The 18,144-nt window shown below is 32.0% G+C and overlaps 1 protein-coding gene across 1 annotated transcript in view; it reads left to right on the forward strand.

The window, feature by feature from the left end:
* The window catches only part of LOC145294134 (sec1 family domain-containing protein 1-like), a 215,424-nt gene extending 197,947 nt beyond the window's left edge, over positions 1-17,477 (forward strand). Inside the window, exons 21-24 of the mRNA XM_080141240.1 lie at positions 2,387-2,423; positions 8,519-8,584; positions 10,331-10,408; positions 17,103-17,477. Coding sequence (XP_079997366.1) covers positions 2,387-2,423; positions 8,519-8,584; positions 10,331-10,408; positions 17,103-17,147 — 226 coding nt within the window. The 3' untranslated portion in view covers positions 17,148-17,477. The remainder of the gene's footprint in view (positions 1-2,386; positions 2,424-8,518; positions 8,585-10,330; positions 10,409-17,102) is intronic.
* The last annotated feature ends 667 nt before the right edge of the window (positions 17,478-18,144 follow it).

Consider the following 18,144-nt stretch of genomic DNA (forward strand, 5'->3'; position numbering starts at 1 on the left):
TCTTAATTTTGATAAGTGGTGTGAAATTGTTTTGTTCAGTAAATTTAACTCATCCTAAGATGTTCCTCTATAACAACTCTCAACAATTTCACTCTATGCTGAAATCTAAATGCAAATTCCACAAACAAAGCTTCTTTCCTAGAATTGCCCGCTGGTGAAACTCTGTATTGCAGGCATGCTTTTTAGCTCACTACAACATGGTTGTCTTCAAGTCAATGTAAACAAGTTCTTCTTCAATAATTTAATTCTACTTAATTTCCACCACTACGAATCACAACTATGTTGTCTTAGTGACCACTTTACATTGATTAATCCTTATCCTTGAGTGGCCTTCAAGCTTTGATAAGTGGTGACTCCTTGTAAAAATACATATGTGTGTGTGCATGTGTACACAGACATCTACTATTATATAAAATTCACTTTGTGTGTGAGTTCCGAAACAGCTTTTGCAAATTTCACACAAAGCCAATTTATATGTCTGGCAGTGTTCTTAGATATGTTTTGTACAGAAATTCATCTGATAAGTTTCGAAAATAAAAAAAAATCTGATTTAAAAATAGCTTTTCTCTCTTATAGATAAAAAAGAATAATTTTTTTTGTAGGGGAATATTTTACATTAAACCGGCCAAGGGAAACAATAAAATTTCAGCAAATCATTTCTTCTTAAAAAAAACAAAAAACAGATTTCTTATAACCTGGAGATATAGCTTAGTAGTAGAGCATTCAACTACAGATTAAATGATTCTCAGTTCAAGTCCAGGTGTACCTCACCATTTTATTGCAATTTTTCCTTATTAATAAGTTAAATTTACGATAAAAGAAGAGGTACCATTTAAAATCGCTGCAAATCATTTTTTTTCGTTTGCATATTTTAAAACTAAACATTAATCAGAAGTAACTTTTCCAGGGCATTCATCGTCAAGCCCGAATATCAGCTGATGTGATATTGTAAACAAACACAGATGAAATTTGATGAAAGACGTTATCATTATTATTTTTTGTTGTTTTATTTTTTTGAAAATTAGTCCACCAGGCAAATTATTGCTCGTAATATATAATAATCAATATAGGATTAATTATATAATAATACATACGCAATCTGCATGAATTAAAATATCATATTTAAACGTAGCGGGCAACGCTGGGCAGGCAGCTAGTATATATATAAGTTAAAATGGTCTTTGATATGCTCACATTATTAGGCACTCCTTCAAAATGTTGAATAATATGCTTGGTGCTGATTTCTTTCGGGTGTGTAGGATGTAATTCCACTTAGGTCTGCCCTTCCCTAATTGATAATCAAACCCTGTATTTGCTGCTTTCCTCATACTTTAAACGGTTGAGTAGAATGTAATCTCCGTACTTTTAATACAGCGATTCTTTTTTATGTAAAAGAATCACTTTATATTTTTAAACTTTTACATTTTAAAAATTTTAATTATGCTTCTGTAAGCATCTTAGTAAAACACTTTACAAGAATAAATTTTTTGCGCAATTTCATTTCGACATGAAAAATAAACCTGCATTGCGAAAACATGGCGGTTGAAACAATAGTTAAAAATAATTTGTTTTAAATTTTGTTAAAAAGTAAACTACATTAAAATATTTTTTTTAAAATTGTTTAAATGAAAAATATTAAAAGCTAACATATACAGTTATCTTGTCGGATTTTCAAAATCTGACTCAAATAGCATTTAAGCTGACAAATCAAACTTTGCTTATAACTAGCCAATTTTTATCTATTTTTTTTATTGTCTACATTATCAAAGCCCAAAGTCCACTCAAGGATAAGTCTTAATGGAGGTGCAGTAGTCATCAGGAAAAATAGTAATCAATAATAATGGGAATTTGGTATAATTTGATTATTTAAAGGGACAGTTCAACAAGAACTTGTTTACATTGGACTTGAAGATGACCATATTGTAGTCAGCTAGAAAGCAGACCAGTGGAACAGTTCCACAGACAGGCAGTTCTAGGAAAGAAGCTTTGTTCATGGAATCCATGTTTAGATTTGCAAGAAAGTGTTGATGTTTGCTTTCCTCATCTACAAGAGGTTGGACACAAGATCAGGTGAAGTTTTGAAAAAACAGCGCATTAGAAAAACCCACCTGGGCCTACAAAAATACCTGTGCGACCCTGTTGGCATTCACTGGTAGAGATGCCTCAGGCGATTAGTAATAAACAAACCCCCCTTTAAAGAGAGAAGGTAAAACCTGAGAAGGTGGACTTCATAAAACTGACCAAAACCTTACCCTTAGTCGACAACAACAAAGCCATTGTTGGATGGATTGTCGTGGACATATCATGACACTGATGTCTAATTTGATATTTCAATGGTCTTATTATACATTGTTGTAATTTTCTTTTCTTTTTTTTTTATTTGTAGATCTGCCGTGACTAGAAACAAGTCGCCATTCCAAGAAGTAAGTATAAACAAAATTTAATGATTTGATTTTCAAAAAAAAAAGTTAATTTTTTTTTTTAACAAAGTCAGTGATAGGTTGTATGATTTGCCAAAAGCAATGTTGGAGATGGATGTGTAAACATAGAATCAGGGCTATCCGGCGTTGCTCGGGACCATATAAAATTAAATAAAAGTGAAATAAATAATGGGTGTAACATCTTAATTTAAAAATGTCTGTGCACCCCTCTCTCCTGCCGTTCGTCGAACCATCTTTCATTAAAATACTTCTAACAGGGATGCAATATTTCGTTGATTAGACATTGTTAATTTTATGAATTGAAATTTTAATTTCAAATGAAATCATTGTAAAAAAATTTTTTTTTATTCATTTCAATTTAGAATTCTGAACACAGTACAGAAATAAATTAGTGAAAAAATATTTTTATATAGTAACGAATAGTAACTAAAATGCACTACAATAATAAAAGAACCCATTTTTCGATGAGTGAAAATGACTTTTATTGAAAATAAACAAGAGAAAACCCATCTGAACAAAGAACTAAAAGTTCTCAAGATTGTGTGTTTGTTAAAAACTTTTGTTATCACAACAGCACCTGGAAGAGCAATGCCCCAAATGAAAATTAAAAAAAAGATTAATTCTGTGGTAATCAACTGGTCCACTTTTTGAAAGGAGGGATACATTTTCGCGTCATTCTTTTTGCAAGTTACACGTATCAAACTAAAACTATGCTTGAAAAGATTATTTTGCAACATTGTGACATCATAATCACTCGTGGTCGTGTGAACAAAATAGTTTGTCCGTTTTTGCTTTCTTCCTTTCTTTCATGTTTCACTTTGAGCCTGGCCAACGCAGCTCATTTTTTTTTTCTTTTTTCGGTCGCACATGGGCACTCCCTACTGGTTTAATTTAAAAAAATGTTTTGATTCATTTATTTTATTTTTTTTTTTTGGGGGGGGGGGGGACGCACAGGCAACGAAAAGTGCTCAATATATGGAGAATAGTTTCCTCTCTTCGTATCCCTTCTGCCAAAATATCTGGTGGCGAAGTTGTCAGATAATTATTTTTTATGAACGATTCTTGTTTTTATCCGTTCTTTTCTTTTTGAAATTGATGTGGGGTTAACAATGGAGTTCACATATAACAATGAAAAACTGCTCAATATCCTTAGTATAGCAGCTGTTTTCAAACAGAACTTCATGTCGACCCAGGCAACATTGGGTATCAATTCTAGTCTATTAAATAAAGGATAGATGTCTGTGTTAGTGTGTGTGTGTTTGCTAAAAACTTTTGTCATCTACATCGGACCAGGTTGAAACTGGTATCTCAAAGGGCAATCTCCTGGATGCATATGTGAAAATTAGAAAAATAATTCTTCTACGGCGGTCAATTGGACCACTTTTTTGAAGGGGAGTTTGTTTTTTATGTCTCTTTTTTTTCCACGCACACGTACTAAACTAAAACTATGTTTAAAACACTTATTTCGCAATGTTATGACGTTGGATGCATGCGCAAAAGCTTTGCCTGTAAGATTTTGCCTTCTCCTCTTTCGCATTTCATGTTACAGCCCGACCACTGCAGCTCATTTTTTTTTTTTTTTGGTTGCACACGAGCACTCCCTGCTATTTTGATTAAAAGAAAAGTTGTTTTGATTTATTTATTTAAAAAAAAAAATTGTGTGTGTGTGGGGGGGTCCAGCACACGGGCAACGCTGGGCACCCACCCGCTAGTATATAGTCATCAAAAAGTGCTCAATATCCAGAGAATAGCTTCTCTTCGAATCCCTTTGTCACATACTTTTTTTTTTTGGGGGGGGGATTACATTTTCATGTTTTCATCCGTTTTTAAGTAGGATTACCATATCTTAAATTTTTTAAATTGTTGTGGGGGGGTCGATGTTGTTCACAATGGAGTTGACATATAATAATGAAAACGTGCTCAGTATCCTTAATATAGCAGGTGTGTCCAATCTTCATGTTGACCCGGGCAATGCCGGGTATCCCTGGCAGTCTGTTTTATAAGGAAAGTTGTTTGTGTGTTTGCATGTCCACTAACAACTTTTCTCATGCTCATCGTACACATACGAACGTGGCATCGTTAGAAAGAGCAATCTTTCGGACAAATAATATCCAAAAATTAGAAAAAAATGCTTGATTATTTTGTGTAAAAATGTCGTTTTATTTTAAGGGGAGTTCACCTAAAATTATCTCTTTCTAAACAACTTCAACATCTGTGTATGCATCAGCCATTGTTTTCTGAATTAGTTTAAATACAAGAATTTTCGATTTGATGTCGTAATCAGCATTATGGCCGGATGGATTAGGTTTTTTTCATAACCATTAGTTTTGAGGTTTACGCACGCCTACTGGTGGACGTTTTCTTTTTCTTTCTTTTTTGCATTTAAAAAGTTTTTTTTGTAATTTGTACTATTTACTGGGAATTTTTTTTTTTACCGGCTAATTATATTAAAACAAAAACAATTTCCTTATTTCAATTTTTTTTATCAACGGATTAAATCAATTGGGATTCAATTTTTATTTAAAAGGAACAAAAGTTTCAATTCAATTACGATTCTTTAATTAAAAAAGACAAACAAAAAAAAACTTTCATTTTCATTTTTTTAAGTTTAAAACTTTAATTTATTATTTCATACGACCATTTGGTACACTAAAACCATTTGGGACACTAAAACCAATGCAAAAAACATAACAAAAAGAAGCTGACAAATTTCAGATTGAAAGAAAAGTTATTTGGAATCATTTATTTTTTTTGAAGAGGGTTCCAGCGCGTGAGCTGTCGAAATATTTGGAGGAAAAGTTGTCACCTACTTCTTCTTGTTTTGGGCGATTTCGTTTTTTTTTTCTGGGAGTTGCTTAATATCCTTAGTATAGTAGCTGTGTCTAAACCAAACTTCATGTCCACCCGGTCAACGCCGGGTATCCATGCTAGTCTATTATACAAAGGGAAAACGTCTGTGTGTGTTCGTATGTTCGCTAAAGCTTTCGTCATCCGTATGGTTGTGACCTGGACATGGTATTGTAAGAAAGAGCAATCTCTCGGACAAATAATATTAAAAATTAGAAAAAATGGTCGATTATTTCATGTAGAAATGTTTTATTTGAAGGGAGGGTCATATAAAAATCTTTGCTATGACGCTGAATCTTAAACATGCATGTGCAAATGTGAGTTTCTAACGTTCTTCTTAAATAGATAAATTTACAATGTGATAGCGTCGTTAAAATCTTAATCTGATGGATAGGCTGCTCACTAAGTCTTTGCGAGTTCGCACCTGGCACGTGTCTTTTTTCCTTTTTTTTTTTTGCTTACAAAATTTTGCTTTTGGTTTCGCTTCTGGCTGATTTCACCCAAGTCCCGTTTTTTTTTTTTTTTATATACAACTGGGCAACCCCCGACCGTCACCTCCACCCATTGGCACAATATTTTTTTTTCCTCTGACCAAGCAACATTGGCCGCCCCTCACCCATGTCGTCACCTTTTTTTTTTTTTTGGCCCCACTCCACCCTCACCCCGCTGTCATAATTTTTTTACGACCCCCCCCCTCGTAGTTTAATATACCGAATAAACTTTTGACCATTCCTTATGAATAAATTAAAGAAAGCAAAAAACATAATCATGTAGTACAAGGTTAAAATTATGATTAAAACCAATTTCTTTATGGAAATGGATAATTTAATTTTCGCTGTTTTATATATTATATATATTATATATATTTATATATTATATATATTTATATATTATATATATTATATATGCATATTTTATTAAAAACAAAGGACAAGGATTGCCTCAGGTGTCATCTCAATAGTATTTTACATTCAAATTATGCTATGCATGTCGTATGTTCCGAGACTTATTTGTGGAATTATTTACTAGACAACATTTGTGTAATATTTTAACCCGATGCATGAAATATGCCTTCAACAAATTATGTTGTGAAGCTTTAACAATTGATAAAGACATCAATTAATAAATATTCCTTTAATTTCAGTTTCCTTAGAATATTTTATAGGGTTTTTATTTAACATACGTAAGTTAATTAAAATCTTTTAAAATACTCTAAGTAAACTTTTACGTTTGTAATTTCAGATTTGCTTTGAAGTTGATTTATAATGGACTTTGATGAAAATTAGAATAAGGATTCTGCATACAAGGTGTCTAGGATCATATTTTAATTTTGATGAGGGGGCGTAAAAGTAGTGTAAAAAAATTACCTGTCTTTCTAGTGTGTGTGTGTGTGTGTGTGTGTATATATATATATATATATATATATAGTTTTTTGTTTTTTTTAAGAGGTGGTGCACTTTAAATTAAAATAAATCACTGAAAGTTTTTTATAATCATACAAATATGTGGTTTATTTCAAAGATAATTTTTGGCATTTTTTTTTTTTTTTTAATTTTAAATAAAATTTAGGGCATATGACCTCTGTGACTTGCGTGTATATGGCATAATCGAGAGTCCCAATTTTCACAACTCTACGCATTAAATTAGGCTATATTTCGGCAATAATGCACTGAATGTTGTCTTCTAAGCGGTCTCTTGTGTCTGGTTTATCAGCATAAACATTAGCCTTTTCATATCCCCAAAAGAAAAAAATCTAATTGGGTTAAATTGCACGAACAAGGTCCATTTTGTGAAATCATTTGTTCATCAAATTGATCATATTGGGCATCGTATGGCATGTGCTTCTGTCCTGCTGAAACCACACGATGAATTGCCAAACCAATCTGAACTCAAAATGACTAATAGTTGCCCACTCTGAAATTAAAGAAAATAGAATTATCAATTTAAATTTTATCACCTCTAAAAAACACCCCACACACACACACGGTTGAATATTATAATTACTCCATATTTAACAATATTGCATTTGTATTCATGGGCTTAAAAAAAAAAGAAGTAAAATCGCAGTAAAAACGGAAATTTAAAAGTAGGTGAAAAATGAAAAATCACTAAAAAAAAAAACATGAGAAAGACCTTTGTAAATAAACTCTAGAAACGTAATTAGAATAACTGAACCAGTTTGTTGGCAATTAAAGGTCACTGATGCAAATGAGAGTTGTGTTATGTCCATATGAAAAAATGGAGCATATGTACATAATAGTAATGGGACAATTTCAATATTTTTCTGATTCCATACTAAATTCCCGATTCTGATACAAGTACCGATTCCAATTCTTTATAAATCTTTAATTATTTAACTATAAAGTTTTTATTTTCTCTCGATTACAGTAAAAACACATGTTAAATAGGCAGATATTTTCTCAAATGTAAAAAGAAAAAACACGTGAGGGGGGGAGGGGGTTTGCTTATCTGTAGATTTTAGTTTTACTGGTCATTTAAAAATAAACATTTTAAAAAAAGATAATCAAAGGAATCGTTTTTGCCATCGGAAAATAGGCACAAGTTTTTTCGATGCCAATTCCGATACCCCAAATGTCCTGATTTTTCCGATTCCGATTAATCGTCTGAACACTAATAGATAGAAAGTAATTTAGAAACACAAACCAATATTTCATGTCAACTTAGATTGTGGTTTGCAGTCTGAGCCTGAATGTAGGGAATCTATCCAAGTCCAAATTTTTTAAATCAGTTCCAGCCCGAATTTTTGGCATCGGTCTGAGTTTGAGCCCGAATTTTTGGCATCAGTCTGAGTTTGAGCCCGAATTTTTGGCATCGGTCTGAGTTTGAGCCCGAATTTTTGGCATCGGTCTGAGTTTGAGCCCGAATTTTTGGCATCGGTCTGAGTTTGAGCCCGAATTTTTGGCATCGGTCTGAGTTTGAGCCCGAATTTTTGGCATCGGTCTGAGTTTGAGCCCGAATTTTTGGCATCGGTCTGAGTTTGAGCCCGAATTTTTGGATGCAGAATCTGAATCGGATCTTATACCTTATGGCTTTGCAATCATTATCAGTAATGGCAAACATAATGTCACCAAATCATAATTTTTTTTTTTTCAAATCATTTGCATGTGTTTAATTACTGGTTACGTGTTACACTTGAGGTTGAAGACTCTTTGTAATTTTTGATCATCTAAAACTGCTATCTCTCAATTTCGTATTTCTTATTTTTGTAGGCATATGTTTTTGTAATTGGAGGAGGTAATTACATAGAATACCAAAACTTACAGGATTATGCCAAGGTAAGATAAAAGTTATTAGGTTTTTTTTTTGTTTTTTTGCTACCTGATTCACTATTTGGTTGATGCATGTGTTGTAAGCTGTGCTTAATTCAAATCCTGGCAGATTTCAAAAATTAAAAACAAATCTTGATTCAATATTTACTCTTTACAATTTTTATCTTGAAAATACTAAGCTGATGCAAGAGTGAGGTGAAAGTCCTACTTTGTCGATTGTGATGGAGGAATACAGATGAATTGATGGATACTGATAGGGAGTATTGAATCAGATAAAATATAAATCTTTTGTTCGATAATAAAAACCAATGTTAGATTTGTATGTGAATAAATGTACTTTCCTTCCTGTCACGTGAGTAAAAAGAATGTGCCAGACTAGACCGTTTCAAATGTTTAGGGATAGGTAGAAAGCAAATAGTCAAACAATTCTCAGTATTTGAGATGAATTTGAAAAAAATACTCTACTCTATTTCCATAATGAGGCATTGACTTTTTAAAAAATTTTTTCTGTATTAATATATTTTTAAAAACATCAGTTTTTTTTCTTATTCTTTCTTATTCCTTGTTAGCTTCAATAATTGAGATAATATTTGAAATGAATCTTTTGTACGAATGTTACTGAAACTTTTTTCTCATCCATCATTTTTGACGGAGTGTATACACACACACACGTATATATATATATATATATATATATATATATATATTTGATCAGTAGCGCTGTGTGAGGACAAGCATTATCATGATGGAAGATGAATCTTTTTCTGTTGACTAAAGAAGGTCGTTTTCGGGTCAACATGGGTAAGAATACAGAAAATCATGAATGATGCTTTAATAATTGGAAATAAAAAGTTATAAATTAATCATGGTGATATGTTTATGTAATAAGAATATGCATAAAATAAATTACAATGATTTAAAAATGCATCTTCTATAAACCAACAAAAAACTTTTCACCAACGTGATATATACATTTTTTTTTCGCCTTTTTTGTTTGTCGTTTAAAGAATGCATGATCAGCTACCTCATAATTGTCAGGCATAGATAAGCAACTTTAAAGTTTTCCAGGTAAAAATAAGCGACAAAGTCTTTTTTAAGTATAAATAAAGGAACCTTGTCATCATAGATTAACAAAACAATAAAGAACAATAATTAAGACTAGAGTAAATAAACAGAAATTTTCGGAGTAGTTGTGGAATTTGGTTAAAAGGAAAAAATATTTTAGCTTTAGTGAACGCCACATGATTTGGTCTTTATTGCTTGCGTAATAGAAAGTTAGCAGAGATCAAACTGATGAGTTGGCGAGAAACGCTGTAGTAAAGAGACGTGTGAACGACCCTTTTGGAAGCAGACAGCGTAACAAGTGAACATGTAGAAAGAGACTTTGTGTGCCAAACTCGAACAAGTAATCTATAAGACGAATCAAACCCATATAAAATATAACTCGTGTCCTTTTAGGAGTTTGGATTAATAAGATTGTTTTGATACAAGCTGTTTGATTGTAAAAAGCTGTCTATGAAAGTTTGTGTGTTACTTTTGTAAGAAGTAAGGGTAAAAGAAGCAGGGTCAGTTGGGAGAGGGAGGATGGGAGGAATTGATAAGGATGGATTTGAGAGAAGGAAGAATAATTAAAGACCTGGCTAGAGATAAGGTTAGAATTCAATTTCTAAAAGCTGTTCAACACATGTCAACATATAAATCGTTTAACAAATAATTTTTGTTTTCTTCATTTGTGTCTTTTTTATTTTTCAGTTCAAATCCAGTACAAACCCCAAACGAATTGTGTATGGGTGTGGAGATCTAGTCAATGCCAACCAACTCCTTAAACAAGTAAGACGATCTCATTTAATTCCATTTCCATTCAATTGAGTTTTTAAAATTTAACATCTTCCATTCAATTGAGTTTTTAAAATTTAACATCTTCCATTCAATTGAGTTTTTAAAATTTAACATCTTCCATTCAATTGAGTTTTTAAAATTTAACATCTTCCATTCAATTGAGTTTTTAAAATTTAACATCTTCCATTCAATTTGCATTTAATTTCCCATCAAAAAGAGTTTTTATTTGCTTGATTATCACTTTTATATTCGATTCAGTGAATTTGAGAACATAAGTGACCTTGTCTGTATGTATGCAGAACGATCTCTACTAGACTCCTCTGTCAATTTTTAGTTTACAGACTTGAAATTAGATAGAGAATTTGGGCTTATGGAACAAATTTGATTTAATTTTTAGCTGGTAAAAATAGCTGCTAGGTGGTCAAAATTGAAAAAAAAAAAGGAACTTGGCAGGCGTAAGTCAACTAAATGTGTTACTTCTATGCATGTGCAACGAGACATTTATGCCTTAAATAACGTTATTTTTTAAGTTTTAGATGCACATAAACTTCGTTCAGATGGTAACAATGCTGGAGCGTTACATGTTTTGGTTTCATTTCTAGCTGATGGTACCCAAGTCATATGTTTATATATTTTTAAAACTTTTGAAATCACCACTATATATTGCGTACAATAAAGAATTGGCTGTATCATAAAAATACGCAATTTGCATGAAAATTAAAGTATATTTAAGCGTACTAATCTTATATAAACTTATCGATATTTTGGAAGTTGTATGAGTTTGAAATTTGGTTTAATATTTTGAGTATTCTTGGTATAGACATTATAAATACCCGCACGTGTAAAGGATTGAAAGCAAAAAAAAAAAAAAAAAAATCTTTCAAATAAATTAAATTTACATTCTTTTAAAAATTTTTTTTTTTTTTTTGCAATATTCGTTTTAATTTAGAATTTTGAACAATACAAAAAACTAGTGAAAAATATTTTTTTATATTTTGGAAAAAGCAACTGAAACAGATCACAATATTTCTAAAGAATTTTGTATTTAGAAATGAATATAAAAAAACAGCAAGTTCATTTGTTATGTCTGCCATTTGTTGCCGTTTATTTATTTTGTCTGCCAAAGAGATTGCTTTTAGCTTGTTTGTGTACAGCCTAGCATTCATATCGCTTGACCAATTGTCACCAAACTTAGTGAAAATATTAGCCATGGTCGGACTTAGAACTGATTTGATAGGTCAAATGTTAAGGTACGCTTTTATCAATAAATTTGATTCTTTTCATTGTAGCGATGATCAACCTGGTTCAAATTATAGTGAATGAATGATTTGAAACTTCTTGATATCAGATATTGTTCATTCCTTCTTGAAGACTTGTTAAATGAAAAATGAGAAAAATTATCTCCTCCTTCCTCTCTTTATCTCCTTTCTCTTCTTTTCTATTTGTCTTACTTTATTTCTCCTTCTTTCTCATTATCTGTTTCTCTTTTTCTATCTCGCTCTCTCTCTCCTTTATCTCTTTCTTTCTTCAGCGCTCTTCTCTTTCTTTGTGACGTTTTTCTCTATTTCTTCCTATTTATATCTTTATCTCTCTTCTCTTTTCCTTTCCCTCTTCATCTCTTTTCTTGTTCTTTTAATTTAATTGCCTTGTATTCATCAAAGACCATTTTATGATGACCTCAATCCCGCACAAACCATTTATTGTCTGCTATCAGTCCTACTCAACATGAAATAATATTCCATGCATAATCTCTCGTAACTGCACCTCCATTCCCTCGACTTGTAAATTAAATGCGTCTCCTGTTCTGCTCTACACGTTGCCAAAATATACAGCTGCACCTCCATTTATGATTTCAGACTTTTTTTTCAAACAACCTTGCACATCTCGCAGCGTTTTGCGCACACATTTTTTTTCGATTATAATCATGCCATTTTCCCAAGAAGTTCATGTAAAATAAATTGCTTAAAAATCTACATTTTTTTTTAAATAACCGAAATATGGATATTATTTAAAATATAGAATATGCAATTTTCCCATAAACGTTCCCTCTCACCAAACTTTTACAAAAAAAAAAACACTCGATTAGCTACAACCACTATATATGATTTCCCCCACTCTCTATCTGTGCCTAAATGTAAACGCAAATTCCATGAGCAAAACTTCTTTCCCAGAACTTCCCACCTGTGGAACACTATTCCGCTGTCCTGCTTCCTGGTTGAATACAACATGGTATCTTTCAACTCCAATGTAAACAAATTCTTGTTGAACCGTCCTCATAAATAATCAAATTCTACCCAATTTACACCATTAACGATTACTACACTACCAACTTACATTCATTGACACTTATCCTCGAGTTGACTTTGGGCGTTGATAAGTGGTGACTCCCAAGTAAAAAAAAAAAACGTTTAAATTTAAAAATAAATTGATTACTTTAATAAGCAAAAATTATGGTAATTTCAATTCATAAAAAAATCTTATATATATATATATACACACACACAATATTATTTTTTATTTTAAATATTTTTACCTAAAGACTAGTGTGTCATGCTTATGTAATCTTCAGTGCAGGAAATTACTGCCAGTCAAAGGATTCGAACCCTGTTGTAAAATCATCTTTGACTCTGCAGCCTACTATTCACCCCCTAAGCCACTATCAATTAATATGAAAAAGAAAAGAATTTAAATCTAATATTATGTCAAAGCAACAGACATATGCAGTAAGCTTAGTCATTTAGTGTTCAATAGCAGCAGCCGGAACATTGCATTATGCATAGATTGATGGCTTATAAATTCTCAATGAGATCCAATTGTTGAAGGAAGCGATAACAATAGTTTTCCAATTTAAATATTTCAAATTATTCTATTGCAGACATTAGTGTTCCAAGCTTACAAAATCTCCAGTGTAGGAAATGATAATTACAGCTTTTTGAAAGATTAAAAGCCAGTTGCAATGTCACCTTTGACTTTGTAGCCTGGTATTCAACCCCTAGACTACTATCAATTAACATGAGAAAGAAGAGGATTTAAGTTCAATATTATGTCAAATTGACCAACATCTGCAGTAAGCTTAGTTATATAGGGTTCAGTCTCAGCAACTGGAACATTCCATAATGCAGAGATTTATATATATATATATATATATATATATATATATATATATATAGACATTATCAAATACACGGAGATACTTTGGTTAATGATTTTTTTTTCTTTTTCGATTTTCTGTATTAATTATTTTTTTTTTATCAAAATCGAAAATATTAATGAAAGTTCCATAGTTATCACAAACGTTTTCGATTCGACTGCGAATCATCTTCAGGTGGAATTCATGGAGTTGATGAGGTGCAAGTGAATAGGAACGAAAATGGAAAGTAGAAAATTAAAAAAACACAATAAATTGTATCGAGTGATGAGACGTTAAAAGTATATAAAAAAAATTGATTAAAATTAAAATCTGAAATCGGTTAAAAATCTGAGTGTTAATGAGTCCATTGGCCAATATTGACAAAACTCGTCGTTTATGCATTACGCCAGATATTTTTAAAATACTTGCCCATAAACTTTTTGATTTTAATGCTTTAACGTTAATCTTGCGTAGTCAGCACACCGTTCCCAGCATTTCAAAATACGACCACTGAGAGACAACGTGTGAACTTTTACTTACTTTTCTTTCTCCAACTTTACAACGTGGCAAAAAAGAAGAAAAAAAAATACTGAGGATGGAGTTTGATTCCGAAATATATTCAAATTATAAATTTCAAACAAGTAAAATATTTGTTTATTTTCATAATATTGCGTTGTAATTTTGCTTTCAAGCATCTGATGTGTATTTTATATATATATATATATATATATATATATATATATATATATATATATATATATATATATAAATTAAAAAGGAACTTTGTGTAAGTTCGTTCCCTATGGACTCGAAAATGGCTGGGTCGATTCATATGAAATTTCACATGAAGGTACTTTATGTTCCTGGCAATGTTCTTAGATAGGTTTTGTATCAAAATGTCTTCAATAAATATCGATAATAGAAATAATCCGATGAAAGAAAGAATGGGCGATTTTGACCAAAGTTAACACCTTACACAGTCTAACATCAAAAGTTTATTTGAGAAATTTTATTACCACACAGACCGAACGGCTCGACATGTAAAATCAACAGTAGGTCCTTTAATATGATAGGGGCGCATATGAAATGAATGTTTCTGTTTAGAGCACAATTGAACCATGATACCTGACTTTTACATTTTAAACTTTAGTTCAAGCCATTATGCATAAACAATTTTATGAAATCAACATTAGGTTCTCTACAGTGCAATGTAGACTACAATGTATTATGGATTAAGTAACTGCAAGAGCTGCATGTGAGCTTCTTCCTGATGTCCGCAATGAGTCTCCAACTGGAACAGGCAATCAATCGATTTGATTGAAAAATGGGCGATTTCGTAGATCATCATTCAATCCTGGGCAACGTCAGGTCTCCCTGCTGGTGTGTGTAATATATGCACGTGTGTATTCTATTACAGTACAGAAGTTCTTTTTCAAAGTCTGGAGATGAAAGTAAAACTCAACCGATGTCATTTTTATTTTAAAGTATCATAGATACCGGGAGTATTATTGGTCTGGTCAAATGATAATCGCATTAAGGAAAAGGTAAAAAAGGGGGGGGATAAAAGTAAGTAGGGTGAGGGAAATGGGTTTAGATTGGAAACAGAAGAAGGTAGGCTGCTGCTCACAGTTTGATCTAAAATAAAAAAAAATTTGTAATATTTTAAAAGTTGGACCTAAATAGCATTTAAGCTGACAAACTTGAATTCTGATTAGCAAATTTTCATTTGTTATTGTGGTACCATGTTATTTAGCCCTATAATGTACATTGCTACAACTTTATTATTAATAAAAGGTTTGTAGTCTTCCAGTTGGTGTGACAGTGTTGAGTATTGTTGTAAAATGTGCAGTGCAATTTGCAGCTGCACAGTTGATCCGGAGTTTTACTAGGTCACTCAAAACACAAATGCTTCTGTTAGAGTTCAACGTGAGATCTTCAGGAAAGAAGTGGAGTGGTAAAACGTCATCTTTGATGCTGACGACATAAAAGATGCTGGAGACTTTGTCATCATGACCCTGAACATGTCTTTGGATGAGGCAGTGAGCCATCTGTTGTTCTAGGAGTTGATCTTCTGGTCTTGGCAGAAGATTTTCTTGTCTGGGAAGAACCAGAGTATGTCTGGTTCTGGTCTGTGTTTCAACTTGTTGATCAGCTTCTTAGCATGCTTCAGTCACTTGCATCGTCGTTGACGTAAATTGTCTTTTCCTCATTTTGCATGAAACGTAGCGGATGTCCTCATGCACCACCACCTTTCTCTCTAGTTTTATTGTTGATGATCTCCTGAGCTTCAGCAGTGAACCCAGCATCCTGACAGTGGGTTTTGCTTTCTGATGTCACTTTGGAGTGGAATCTTGAAGTTTTCGATTTCCTCTCGTGAAGAGGAAAATGCATGACTTGTTAATTATAAGGCTTTATTATTATTTTATAATAATAATAAAAATAATAAAAATAATAATAATAAGTATTATTCTTTATTATTCTTTTATAGAAGTAAAAAGGTTTATTATTTTATTAGTTTACTATTTAATTTACATATGTGTTTGTGGTGTGTACAGACACTTGTATATAAATTAGTTGACAATACTAAAAACGGAGAGTCACCCATTCTCTTAATATTCACTTAGGACATACACTAGTAATATTTTGGGTCTGTGTTCATAGAATGGATATATTTTTAAGTATGGTAGCAATATTTTCTTTGCATTGTTTTTTTTTTTTTTTTTTTTTTTTTAATGGAAATTGCTCCAGACAAGGCATAAAGATTCTGATTTAAAAAAAAAAACCCAGTAATTCTTGTCCTTTTGTCAGAAAAATCGTTCATGGAATGCGAGAACAAAAGGACAAAATAAGGAAAGTGGAAGTTACAAAGCTACCGAAGCCCAAGGTTCATTTTCGCAATAAATAATAGATAAATATATTTGTGCATGTTATTAGAATTGAATTATATCCGCAGCATTTTTAGAGATTAGGCTTTTTACGTCAGTCGACTTTGTAACTTCTTTTCTTATTGAGATCTTGAAGGGCTGACTTTTGGTTAGCCTATTTGAAGTTTAGAGAATTTAACGATGGTGATGGTGTCTCTTTCAGGTGTAGTTTATCTGATGACTGACAAATAATGAAGGTAGTTTAGTATCCTTGGTCGAGGTCATAGTGCTTTTCTGGTCGTCACTTTCTCAGCTGATAGTACAGGAAGCCGAATGCAGGTGTAACTCGTTGAGAGGCTCCTTTATCAGCACTCGCTAAATGTCAGCGTATTCTCAAGTGTCACATGGAAGTGCGTGTCCGTTGAGGTATTTTCGTGGATGAGTGCGTCTGTCACTGCCGTGCTTATCATTCAACTTTACGTTCAATTCTTTTTGTCTCTGAATTTATCATGATCATGATCATTTAAAATACTTGTTTTGAAGTGATTCTATTTTTCTCTCCCTTTTGTATTATTATGCAATTTAATCATTTTTTGTTCTTTTAGCTCATTACATCAAGTGGCTTTATGCCTTGTCTCGAGCGACTTCCATAAAAACATGTTTATTCTGTTTTCTTTTGTTGTTTTTTCAGTTGGTTGCTTTGGGCCAAGAGATGCCATCGTCTGGTAACGATTAACAGAAGAAAAAACGTTAATTCTTCGCCTTGAATTCTTTTATGACTAAAATGATTGGAACAAGCGAGAGGGAGAGAAGGTCATACTGTGGTGGGGAGTTGGGGCAGTGGTGGGGGGGTATCAAATGTTACTCTTGTCTTGCAGTTTTTTTTTTTTTTTTTTTTTTTGATAATTGGATGAAGAAGAAGAAAGGTTTTTGCTTTTACCTTTCTTTCTCTGTAAAAGTCTCTTCCCCCTCATGCAAGGCAGGCGGCAACCAATTTAAAGAAAATATTTCATTGGCTCAAATGTAACAGTTGAAAAAAGAAAAAAGATTCACTTTTCAAAACAAATTAGTTTTCAGCCTTCGTTTTTTTTTTCTTTTGTGTCTCATTGTTTTGTCATATTTAATTTTTTATTCAACCACATTTTTTTTTTAATAAAAATTATTTTTATATTTTATGTGTGTGTGTGTATTCCAAAAGTAATGAATTCTATTTTTTAACTAAAATAAAAGTTGAAGATCTACAAAGACAGAAGTCATACCATTTAAACAAGCTTTTGTGCTTGAGAATTTATTTTTCTACATAGTCGCCACTATTCTTGATGCACTTTTGCCAGGAATTCAATGACGCATCTCTTCTAATGTATATCCATGACAAGGGTTGCTTTCTTATAGTCTCACACTGTCAATATCTGCAACAGAGAGATGAAACTTTCAGGTCATAAATGCATGTTCAATCATTTTAACAATGCTATTTACAATTCCCTTTGATCCATTTGGGCAGAATAAAAAATAGGAGGCATTACTTTTGGAACACGCTCGTAATAAAGCAACAAAGATAAAATTCAACTTTATTCATCAACATTGTCTTATAAAATGATTTACCAATTCTAACTCTTTAATAATTTGATGTTTTGTTTTGTAAAACGATTTATGTTTAGTCTCAAGAAACGTTTCAATTTTTTATGTCACTTTTTTATTGGCGCTGAATCTCTTTCTCTCGAGCATTCTTTTGA

Source organism: Euprymna scolopes, chromosome 15, assembly GCF_053919585.1.
Source record: "Euprymna scolopes isolate OS-2025 chromosome 15, ASM5391958v1, whole genome shotgun sequence".
NCBI lineage: Eukaryota > Metazoa > Mollusca > Cephalopoda > Sepiida > Sepiolidae > Euprymna > Euprymna scolopes.